The sequence below is a fragment of the Haplochromis burtoni genome, unplaced genomic scaffold (assembly GCF_018398535.1).
Source record: "Haplochromis burtoni strain Fernald_Lab_line unplaced genomic scaffold, NCSU_Asbu1 Contig_35, whole genome shotgun sequence".
Lineage (NCBI taxonomy): Eukaryota > Metazoa > Chordata > Actinopteri > Cichliformes > Cichlidae > Haplochromis > Haplochromis burtoni.
The window spans coordinates 2617157-2629621 of NW_024582396.1; the positions used below are offsets into that span (position 1 = coordinate 2617157).

The 12465-nt window shown below is 41.2% G+C and overlaps 1 protein-coding gene across 2 annotated transcripts in view; it reads right to left on the bottom strand.

Moving 5' to 3' along the window:
• The window catches only part of sorcs3 (sortilin related VPS10 domain containing receptor 3), a 239272-nt gene that overhangs the window by 72383 nt on the left and 154424 nt on the right, over positions 1-12465 (bottom strand). For both annotated transcript variants that reach the window (XM_005919300.2, XM_042219615.1), the window contains one exon: positions 1041-1114. In XM_005919300.2, coding sequence (XP_005919362.1) covers positions 1041-1114 — 74 coding nt within the window. The remainder of the gene's footprint in view (positions 1-1040; positions 1115-12465) is intronic.

The following is a 12465-nucleotide window of genomic DNA, read 5'->3' on the forward strand; positions in this document are numbered from 1 at the left end:
CCAATAAAATCTCAGATCTTAGACATAGTAAGGAGGACAGAGTAAAGCCCAAATCCTATTTCAGCAAAATACAACAATGCAAAGCAATACAATCTCCTTATCTTCGACTGAATGGTACAAGGCCACTACACTCTCTGACCATGTCTGTATCTCAGAGAATAATCGTGCTTTTTTGTTCATTTCACTGCTGGTGGATTAGACTAGATGGATACAGCGCTCCCATTGTGGTGGTATTTCATAGCCCCTGGAGGCTGATGAGGCCATTGTCTAAATACGGCCAACTGGAGGACTGCCTAGCCATTGCTAAAGGCTCATCCAGTGTATAAATGTCCTTGAGGGGGCTTTGGCAGTGAAGGGCAAACTCTACAACGGATTGTGCACACTATTTAGGCTTATGCCACAATGGCAAAGAAAGCTCCAGATTTATGCAAGTTATGGTGCATATAGCCAAAAGCAATCCCAGGCACACCCCAGTCACATCAGAGTGGGGCAGCGAGCACTGAGCTGGAATATATTCGGCCCTACGTTTGTGATGAGTGTGCACTTTCAGACATAGTAGGTACACTGCAGGGGGAGTGAGCAGCAGACATGACTGGATAGGAAGCGACAGGAACGTCCTGGATCCATTATTAGTCATAGCTCATGTATCTGCATGTATGTATCTGTAGAGATTCACCCCTCTCCCTTCTACTGCAAATGTAAAAATAATAATTTGGTCTTGCAGGACGCCTGATATGAACAGGGTGTGAGTGTGAGAAATGAAGTGGAATGCGACATGCCCTCGGACGCTGAATGCAAAACGCATTCTGAAGAAGGAGATTAATCTCTGCCTGATTGTATCAAGGGATAGAAAATGTGCAGAATTTTAGCAGCATCACCAGTCAGTCACATAGCTTGTTCTAAGCCATCAATATCACTTGCTCAGTCGCCCCGAACACGAGCAACACTTTCTGCATTCCTGAGCAAACAAAACTTTGGGGAAGAGGAATGGAGCAGAATAAAAAGGGGGAAAAGTGGAGATGTGAGAATGAGTGACTCACCAGTAGAATCTGTTTGGCGTGACGTGTTCGTGGATGAGCTGCCATTTTCTTCCGAAGTCTACCGAGCTGTACAGCTGCAGAGATATGAGAGAAAGGGGGGGAAACAAGTCTTTTAGCAAGATGAACATGTTTCTCCATTCATCTGGATTCTAATCACAAGAGATGATGAGTGCTTTTTAGACACGACTGGTAAATTTCAGGGTAGAGGTTAGCCTGGGGCATTATCGGTAGATGGGCTGCCATACCACTGAAATGCTATCATCATCAATGACCAACCATTCAAGCTAGCATTTTATCACAGACCGAGGCCTCTCTATTCCCTTCTCGTGTTACTAATAAGAGGTATAGATCTGAAAATGAAGCATTTATGCAAATAACACACACATATAATTCCCCCCTTGCCTCTGCAGGCAGTATTTGTCTTTCAAGCTCAGGTCCTCTTCCAGAAGCCTGGAAGCTTGATGGCCCTGCACAGTATCTTAGCTCTTCTGGGCAGAGGTCTCGGATGTTGTTCCTATCTTTGGAGTCACTTCATTGAATGCTGCGATTTCCACTGGGACGGCTGTTACCTTCACCCTCCACATCTTTTCGAGTTCTTCTCTCAGCCTGAGCTTGTCGTGTTCCATGTTCATTCAGTATAGCTACATCTATCACTACAGCCTTCTTCCTCTCCTTCTCAACCACTACTATCTGGAATTCCCACAGGATCTTAGCTCGGTCAATCTTGACCATCCTAAGGGGGGGTCAACGATTTTGACTTCCAGCAACATCTGTATTATACTCGGCACAGGCGTTCCATGTATGCCCTGCCTTCTAGTATCTTGCACCCTGCTGTTATGTGCTGGATTATCTCAGGGGCATCTTTACACAGCCTGCACCTGGGGCCTTCCCTGGGGTCATGCCTGGTGTGGTAGACCTCTGCCTCCTAGATCTCAGACATCTGAGATCTCTGTCCAGAAGAGCACAGTCCTAGGAACAGCAACAATACTGTGTAGGACCCTCACGCTCTCAGGCCTCTGGTAGAAGACCTGAGCTTGAAGGATAAAGACCGCCCACAGGAGTGAAAGGGGAATTTTTTAATATAATAATGTATATAATGTGGCCAACTTCAGCTTGATGAGTAAGTACTTGAAGATCTTTGGGAGGTTTTAGTCCTAAAAATCAATGTTGGACATACAAACTTTTCTCCAAACCCTTACATCTGTCATTGGAATTTCCACAAATGCATGGAATGATATATAGCTCAGCTGGCATACAGGATCATAGCATGGAGTCACTGGCCCAATTTTAATGTACTAATTACATTTTCTTGTGCTCGAGCAAACGATTAATAACCCTGGTGCATTTTCCAAGTCTCTATTGATTGATGTTGTAGAAACAGCACCCTTGCTGGGCCTGTGCATTATTATTTTCATGCAGCTCTGTGAGTCGGTAGCCCCATTTGAGGGCTATGCTAATGTTCCCACTTGTTGTCTTTTATCACAGCAAATCTGTACTTACTCTGATAAAGAATATACACATTTGTCACCTGCTGCAAATGTATTTCGTCAGCATTGCAGGGGAAGCTCTATGTCACCAGGTAGGCAGGCTACCTTCATCATCTAATTTAAAGTTGGTGTGATTCATTGGATTTCACTTATTTGCCTCTTCACAAACAGAATAAATGCAAACGAGTTAGCTGGGGAGCACCACTTTAAAAATGCAGATATTAAAACACGTGCATCCAAGGACACACACTATGAGCAAGAAATAGAAACAATGCCGACACACTGCTTTGCAAAAATTAAAAGACTTTTAATAAACACACTTGGCTCTTAGTTTTTCAACTTAGCATTTTCATCAGAGCACTGTTCTCAGATATAGTGAGGCTGACGTCAGCTGCCAGCCTTCGCAGGAGTGGAAGCTCATCTCTGCTTGTATCCACAATCTTATTCTTTCATTTTTCTTTTACTTGTTTTGAAAACTTCTGAGTAATTAGTTCATATAAATGGCTGATGTCACCCTGAAACCTCTGATGTTTTCTTATTTTGATGATTTTGACTGAGAATGTTATTTTTTCCATTACAAATTTGTGGTTTAAATGATATTGGCATTATCTCATTAAATATAAACTAATCATCATAAATGTCCAGGCACATTAGAGCCAAAGATTGTACAAAGAAGATTCTCTATTTAACACTGAAGATAGGTTTGGTAGTAAACGGTAATTAATGGTAATATGGATTTTTCATTGCTGCAGCTGTTTTAAAGAGAAAGTTACAAAATTTCAGCATCATCTGAATGGACATTGGATATCTTCAAATAGTTTATGAACAGGCAAATGTATTTTCCCATTTATACTAAATGCAGCTGCATTATACGCTGACTTCAAATACTGGCCATCAACTTGTAAAAATTCGGATTAACTAAAACATGTTGCTCTTTTTGCATACTAATCTTATTCTTTCAACCATTACCCACAGTTGCTTTAAATGATGGTAGAAACGTAGATCGCCAAGTCAATAAATAGCTTTGCCTTCATGTCAGTTGTTTCCAGGCTACCAGGACGACATCATCATAAACAAGCTGTGATATTAACAATATGGAACCCTCCATCCCTCCTAGAAATTCTGTCCATAAAAATTATGAAGTGAAAAAAGATCAGCTGGATGAAGTACAAGCCTGGTGTTAAGTCTGTCTTATTGCCTTTCTGGAGATGTTGAGGGCCTATCAATAGAACTAATGAAGGGGGGTTCTCCAACCTGATTACCCCAAAGAAGTTTTTACCCCTCCCCCACCCAAAGCACAAGACACTAGGATAATTGTTCTTATGGATTTTAACACCAAGTCTGATGAGCTTAACTTATAAATTGTCCTCCAATCTTATTTAACCTCCCAAGATCCGAACTTGTCCATGGCATACATTTTCAATTTCTCTGTGCTATTTGGGCTGATTGAGACCTGATGAATGTAAAAACAAAGAATTACCAGTTTTGTTTTGTAGCTGATTTTTGTTTCTGAGGAAAATGAGCTCCACAGTGGCTGTATAATGTCCTCGTAAGTGGATATCTTGTAGACGCCATGTTCTAGGAGGTTAAAATGGGCAACGAAGCAGGTGATGCTTTAAGGTGTGGCTATAGCTTGCAATTGAGAAGTTGCTACTGCTTAAATGTGCAGTATACTCAATTTCTTTGTTGTGATCCACCTCAAGGCATTTCTTTCTAAAAATACTAATACAACAATCAAAATGCTGAAACTGAGGCTTCAAAATAGGGCCATCTAACCAGTGAGTGATGTCGCTGTAGCTGCATCCATCGTAGTATAAAAGCTATGTAAGCAAACACATCCCCAGCACAACACATGGTAAACAAAAGCCTTGAAGAAAAACAATTACCAGACATCATTTATTTGAATTTCGAGAGCTGAACCTTTCCCTTCCCGTCATATGTCTATAAATGTCTACTTGCACCACAAACCCATTTGTTCTAATTTCAGACCGTTTTAAGGAATCGTATCATTTTGGCCAGAAACCATCGAGAAACGTGACAACAGCTGCATTTTCAAAAGGGTTTTCCTCTTATCTGTAGCACAGAGATGATACTTTTCTTTTCTTTTATCCTTCTTTACAGAAATGTTTCACACTGTCACTGTCCCTAAATGACTTTTACATGTTAGCAATCTTCGGTTAGTGATGAGTTAACAGTTCAGCTTCCCTCCTTATCAAGCTTCTCAGTACAAGCTGCTGCAAATACTGCTAATTTCATTTTTATTGTAGCTACGAAAACTGGATGTTACATCTTTGAACCACCGACGTCCACTTCTCCCTTCTACAGTACAACTGATCCTGCTTTCCACTACAGCAGCCACAAAATCCTGTAGTCTATACTGTAAGCCCCTGTACACCAAGTATCAATAGGTTAATCTCTGCTGACACCCTTACAAAGCCTCATACTGAATATCTAATAACAAAAATGCTATATGGGACGTTGACAGTTATCATCTTCCAAGTTCCTCGTGCCATGGCAGGTACCACCGAGTTCTTACTCACAGAAACTTGATGCAATCAGTTGAGTGATCCATGTTCTATGCAGACAAACTAGCCTTGGTCGATATAACCATCTGAGGCTGAAGCCAACTTTGTGGCTAAATTTAGAACTTCAGTTCAGTTGGAGTTTCAACCAGCTTTTCCAAATGTTCATTGTTGCTTTGTCTCCCGTACCCCTCTATTCCTGTAAATTAAAATGCTTACTGTAAACCTTATCACATCTGCATCAATTTTATCTAAATTATGCACCGGTTTCTCACGTTCCACTTCTACACTCAGCTGTCGCTGCTCATTACAAGCCTTCAGCATCAAATGCATCCATCTCACTGTCTACGGTTAACTTCTGATCTCCTCTCCTGCAGCATCATCAGACTTCATTTGAAATACATTGAAAACCACTCACTGAGTACTCTGCTCATGAGTGGTGGAGTGGCAGGTGGGCAGGGCCCAAGAGCCAATGCTGATCCTCAATGAGGCCTTTCCTAAACTGCAGCCTCTGGCCTAGCGTGTTGCTTCATTAGTCTCTATTCTATTTACAGTGTTTCCTTCACTCACCTCTTTTCACTATCAGTATGTTTGCAGTCCATCAGTAGTTATTAATCTCTCTTCCCCATTGTGTCTTTTGTCCTGTCTTCCTTGCCTCATCCCCAGTCAGTCGCAGCAGATGGCTGCCCATCCCTGAGTCTGGTTATACTGGATGTTGATGTTGTGATTAAATTGAACTCAAATTGAAATCTCTGTAACTGTTTGTCATTCATATTTGGGATAGAGGTCACTGCGAGTGGACGGATGGACATATGGATAATCATACTACAAAGTAAAGTTTTGTACTGATTAAATCTATTACCTATCTATCCAAGGTTCATTGTTTTATCACCTCCTTTGTCAAAGTTTCTCTGACACGATGCAACAAACATATTTTCAAGAATGAAAACAAATATTTTAACACGATACAACTCATGTAGTACATACACAATACCTATATTCCTAAAAAATATACAAAATATACAACTAACTGAGAGAAAAGCTGAGCACACAAATGCCATACATACCCCATGCATAACCCAGACTCATTGAAAGCATACAAATCATAGAAATATCTGAAGATGGGAGGAACTGCAGTAAAAACTGCATTCCGTTGCCCTGTACCTTTGAATGTGCAATGACAATAAAGTTGAATTCGATTCTATTCTATTCTAAATAACATGTCTGATCTTAAAGCTGTGGACCATTAGTTTAGCTGTTTCACACTTTACCTGTAAAAATTTTTCTTTTATTGTCACAAGCAGGTTTGTATGGTTGTGTGGGATATTCTGTTGTTAATTTGCGGGTGCTCATCCTAGAAATGCATCACAGCACAATTGTGTACAAACCTGTTCCTAACCACACCTGAGAAAATAATCATTGGCAGCTGGCAGCAGCCTTGACGAGCCCTTATCAGTTTTCTCTTTTCTGTCTGTTGTTTTATATGCTCCGGTGAAGCCTGTGTGTTGATAGTGATGAGCACTCCCACCATTTATTAAAGGTTTTTTGTTATTTAAACAAAGCAGTGTGCTTTGCTGTTTTTCAATTATGAATTATTGATCACAAGACTTTACATGTTTAACCTCTTAAACTCTAGGTTTATTCTGTCCTACAATCAGCACTTGGACTCCATATTTTTGAGAGACATTCATAAAAATATAAAGGAGACCAATGCATTCATCGTAGTGTCCCATGTGTTTTTAAGGCATGGATCTCTTATTAACTGCAGGCAAACATTTGTCCAAGCCTTTATGAAGTTGCACAGAGTATAATAAAGTACAGCACCCATAGGCACATATTCTGCAGAAAATTTGATTTCTGATTCATTCAAGCTCAGTAAAGAAAGATTCCCCACTGGAGGCTTTTGGTCGGTGTAACAGGGCGACAGGCAGGGTCCCTCATCACTTTGGACAGTGACATATGATGGCAGTGGGCAGGCACAGCCTATCCTCTCTCCATTCATCAGTTCAATGACATCTTAAATTTTAAAGGTTCTGAGCTGTCACAAAGTAAGCTTCACAGCTTCCCACTCAGTTCAATAAATCAAAAGAGTGGCCGGCCGGCTGCCACGCCACCAATGGAGTCGGCAAGAAAAGTCACCAACGAAGGACAGAGCTTAAATGGTGATTGAGGAATTGCAGTGAGCATGTTAGTTAAAACTCGTCTATTCATGATGATCCGAGGTTTAGAAAACATTCATCGTGTCTCGAGCTCTGCATTAGGTTGCAGGTAATGTTCAGATCACGGTTGATTGAGTGTCAGTTGTCCAATTGCAAGTGGACAATTGACACCGAATTGTCCAGTAATTGCGATTTTATAAATTAGCTTCAAAAGTTTAATTTGGGTCAAACTGGTTCACCTTTTGTCAAAGAATAGAAGTTCACCGTCCTATTGTTCCGTTTCAGACCTAGATGTACACGTGAGAGCAACAGCACTCAGAGAAGTAGATAATGTAAAATAAAAAAAGATGAATTGATATTTTTGAGAATATATTAGTGTATATATATATATACACAAATATAAAGCCAAACCTCATTTTTCCCACCCAAGTTGTATAATTCAATTTATTTATACAGCGCCAAATCACAACAAGGCGCTTTATATTGTAGAGAAAACTCCAACAATCATATGACCCCTATGAGCACTTTGATGACAGTGGGAAGGAAAAACTCCCTTTTAACAGGAAGAAACCTCCAAGAGAACCAGGCTCAGGGAGGGGCGGGGCCATCTCATCTGCCGGTCACAGCTGACTGTTGCTATAGTAATAGCAATATAGGAGTGCCTTAAGCGTCCAACATTAGTGATCCCCACAGGAGAAATTCCCTTTTAGAGCACCTCAAACGTTTAGGAAAAGGCCTACAAAAATGAATAAATAACCTGCAATTGTGGAAACAACAGTGACAACGTCACAAAATAACAGCAGCACTGTCAACAACTGCAGCTGCTGTTGGAATGAAAGATATTGTTTACCAAGTAGCTTCATGATAGTGGGTGTCTGCAGTTATTCAAAGGTAAGAGGTGCTTTCTCAGTGCCAAATCACAGCAGGAATGAAGGGGGGGAAACACTTTGTGGAAACTGGATTAGCTGAATAGAAAACAAAATCAGGCACACCAAAACTGAGATCAGGAGATCAATAAATCAAGCATTGCTCATTGTACGACAGGAAACAACTCCAACATGCAGATGCAGAATCGGCTAAATACGAGAGAATCCAGTCAGCAAAAGTCCTCTCAGAAGCATGGTGTGCAGCAGTGCTCTCAGAGGACTAGTGGCATCTCGAAACCATTACTCAAAAGGTGAAACAAGGCCAAACGCTTTGAGTGCGCTAAGATATACCAGCGTTTCACGGGAGAAGTAAAATACGGTCATTGTCTGAAGAATCCAAGTTTTTTGTGATTTGTGGGAGTAACAGGAGGAACACAAGACACATGTAAGGAATATTCCAGCATCGTCTCGAAGCTCAAAGCTTTGAAGAGGTGCTTGAGAACCAAAGAAGATGAAGAAGTGCTGACTATCATGGACTTTCCTTCATCCTCACCTGTGCTTGACCAAACCGACACTTCAAGGGTCACCCAAAGTCTAATAAAGCTCAAATAAATCCTGATGAGGCAAATATCTCTTTGGAGCATAGTCAGGTCATTAAGGGATAAGATGGAGTATTAGCTTTAAACCTCCATGCAGCTCATATTCTGTTGTCATTAAAGTTAAGACGGACAAAATGCTGAAGAGATTTTTTCCTTTTACTCAAAGCTGATGTGGTTTGTAGAAGAATATTTAGTATTAAAGTTTCAACAATTTTTTTAAACTTCAGGTTAAAATAAAGTTTTAAAATCAAGCAGTGAAGTAGAATCGCCATTTTCAAAAATAACCCGAAGTAGTGATGCAGGCACATATACTGCCGAAGCTTGAGTATAAAGCAAAACAAGAAGCACAAAGATCATTCGACAGCACTGCCTCTCGTATACCACACAGCACTACATTTCAACATCCCTCATAATCCTAATGGTCTTTTCTAGAAGTATTTCTACATGTCTTTTTTATGTGTTCATGTCTGACCTGATCCTGCATGTGGTTCCACAGGTGCCTCAAACGCAATCATCCTGTGACCTGCATGGGTTCAAATATTCTGATCGTAGGAATAATTCGTGTTAAATGAGATACAGGGAAACAGACTCAAGTCTGTTTACACATAAGGTCTATCATAGTATCGCTCTGTGGATTAGATCACAGTAAAGGTCCCCAAGTTCAAGTCTCATAAGAAATTCATTCCAGGCAGCACTGGTTTTATCAAATTTAGCCATCAAACCAGTTCAAGTGTGCTTTGGACGTGCGGGCATATAAAACAGGTTTTGTTTCACGACGTTTAGCTTAGCAGTTCCGTTGGGTTATTGGGTTTCACATTGGAGGGAATAAATCTTAAAGTTTCTGTGTTGATTCGTGCTTTTGTTTTTTTGTTTATTTTCTCCTCCTCGAGGCTTCGTGCTTTACAGGAAACAAATCGAGACTGGGAAGTGAGTTAAATCAAACACAGATGGAACCTAAATGAGAAATGAATAGATTCAAACTCTGGTTTCTCACAAGAGAGATTACCCATAAAGCACTGTAAAATACATTTCATGAAGCTTTTTTATTACTTCCTTTTCTTACTGTTTTTTGAGAGTTGGTGGTAAGGCTTGGTAAAAATGTAAATTATTGCATTTGCTTTTTAAAGCCTAGTGCAAGTGCACTTTGCTCAAAATGAAATATGAATTAAAATAAAAGATACATGACCACTCTGCAGTAGCTGTGTGCCATGGAAATCAATTACAAAACGAGTGATGCTGAGGAAACCCCACGCAGACACAACGACATGTGTTTCATGACAACATGAGACCTGACCCCGCTGCTAGTTTTCTGCTGCAAACTAACACAAACTACTCGTTAGCTGTGGGGCTGCCAACAAGTCCAGTATATGTCATAGAAAGAAACAGCTGAGATCATGATCACAGCTTTCTTTAACTCTCACTGTGAACTGTTGGGGGAAAAAGCCTGCAGTGAAAAAAAGGCACAACATGAGGCAAACCATTATCCTCAGAGCATAGGATAAAATGTCTAACACCAGCCAATTAGAGATAGGAGGTCTGTGTAGGCTGTTTTTGACCCCTGCAACAGCCCATTCTGACTGGATTTCCAACCATTATGAGACTCCCACCCACTAAATAAGACATTATGGATTTTGCTTGAGGCAATGGGAAGTAAAAGTGGATAGATATGTCTAGGATTGCTCTCCTAGTTCTCGGATTCTCCAGTTCTTCAGTCTGTTTATGTAGTTTTTCAAAGCAACAGATGCAATCTGATGAACATCAGAGAGGTTGTGGCAGGGTCGCTATTGTCTAAGATTTTGGCCTCCATGTTGATAAAAAAGGAAAAGAATAACGCTTGTTTATAGCATAAAAAGAACTTTTCCAGACCCAAGGCAATCGCAGACAATCACCAGACCTCACTATCAACTGTTTTCATGGGGGCAAATCTGTGGTAAGACAGCAGTTTCACAAAAAGATTGTGTATTGTTGAATTTAAGACGTATCCCCAGAGGATTGTTCAAACTCTACTCAAACAAATTGTTATGGTGGTGAGCCATACTCTGAGATGTGAATCACTGCCCACATATCTTATCTTTTGGTTACTCTCACTGACAGTATTTGAAATGCTTGGAAACATTTGAACCAGTCAGAGCCTTAAATGCAGAGCTTAGGAATGACTAAAAGCAAAATGCTATTTTTTAACCTACACGGACATATTTCCTCGCCTTGGCAGGAACACCCTTCTATTGATCTGAGAGGATGAAAGTGATTCAAGAAAACTAGCGGACTGCAGAAACCACCTCCACTTTAACCCAAGATGCAGACAAAGCAGACGTGTTTCAAAGAGTTTGCTCCTTGGATCCACGGTCAGGAGACACGGAGCAGAGTTCATTCTATGGCGAGCATAAAACCAACTTCTAAGCAAAAGGATAAGACAGATACATTTGACTATAGAACTCTAAAGCACTCTGGAATAAGATCAATAAGAACTCAAAACACTCGTGGCCTCCCCTATTTTTGAGTTTCTAAGCTAGTGGGCAAGGCTCAGCTGGCCCAACACATTCAAGGGAAAGGAATACATCCATCCATCCATTCACTTCCGCTTATCCTTTTCAGGGTCGCGGGGGGTGCTGGAGCCTATCCCAGCTGTCATAGAGCAAGAGGCGGGGTACACCCTGGACACGTCGCCAGTCTGTCGCAGGGTTAACACACAAGGCCAGACAACCACTCACATTCACACCTATGGGCTATTTGTCTTGATGCATGCTCAATCATCCAGGTAAGTAAATCTCCAAAAGTTGATTCTGTTCATCTGGACGTAGCGTTTTGTGGGAGAAACGTTTTGTCACTCATCCAAGTGACGTCTTCACCCTCAGCTGACTGCAGGTTTCAATCTTATAAACAGTACATTTGCATAATGACTGAAACCAGCCCACTGAAGGAACAATGGGCTGGGAGGTCAGTAGCTTAATCTTAATTATGCAAATTCTTATGACCATTGATCAACAACCACTGACCAAAACCCACTGATCAAAGACCACTGATCAATGGCCATGAGTACCATTCACAGAAAGTTGGGGAATGGCTGCAATCACAGCATTATAAGATGGCAAAAGATGTACCCTTAGGCCTGTGGGTGTAAATAGACTGCAGAGTCCTGGCCTGATGAGGTGGCTCTTCTGTGTTGTGCCATCCTCTTTGCCAGAGGTTGTTTGGTTTCCCTGATGTATGAATCCTGGCAATCCTCCTGGCACTTAACAGCGTACACTACGTTACTCTGTGTCGGGTCACCTGATCCTTGAGGTGGACCAATTTTGGGTGCTACGTGTTTTGGGGTTTAAAACCCACAGTGACACTGTGTTTAGAAAAAATGTGTCTCAACTGCTCCAATACTCCTGACACATATGGGATCAGAGTCTTCTCCAAACATGGCATCCCAGTGTTCTTCAGACACAGCCACACAGACAAAAACTGGTTCATCCCAAGGACAACACTCCCAAACACAAACTAAACAACATAGTATATTCTGTCCAGTGCAGCGAGGAATATTCAGACCTCTACATTGGAGAGACCAAACAGTCGCTCCATAAATGCATGGCACAACATAGAAGGACCACGTCATCAGGACAAGGTGACAGCTTGAGCAGAAATGATTATGGAGCTGTGTTTGCATGATAATTCCATGACAAATACATAAACCATAACCATGGCATAAGTCTCTGCAACCTCTCTTACTTCCAAACATGGATTTGTGTTGCCATTTTAACCAGGAAACACTGCCATTGCCATTTCCATCCAGCGGGCCAAACGACC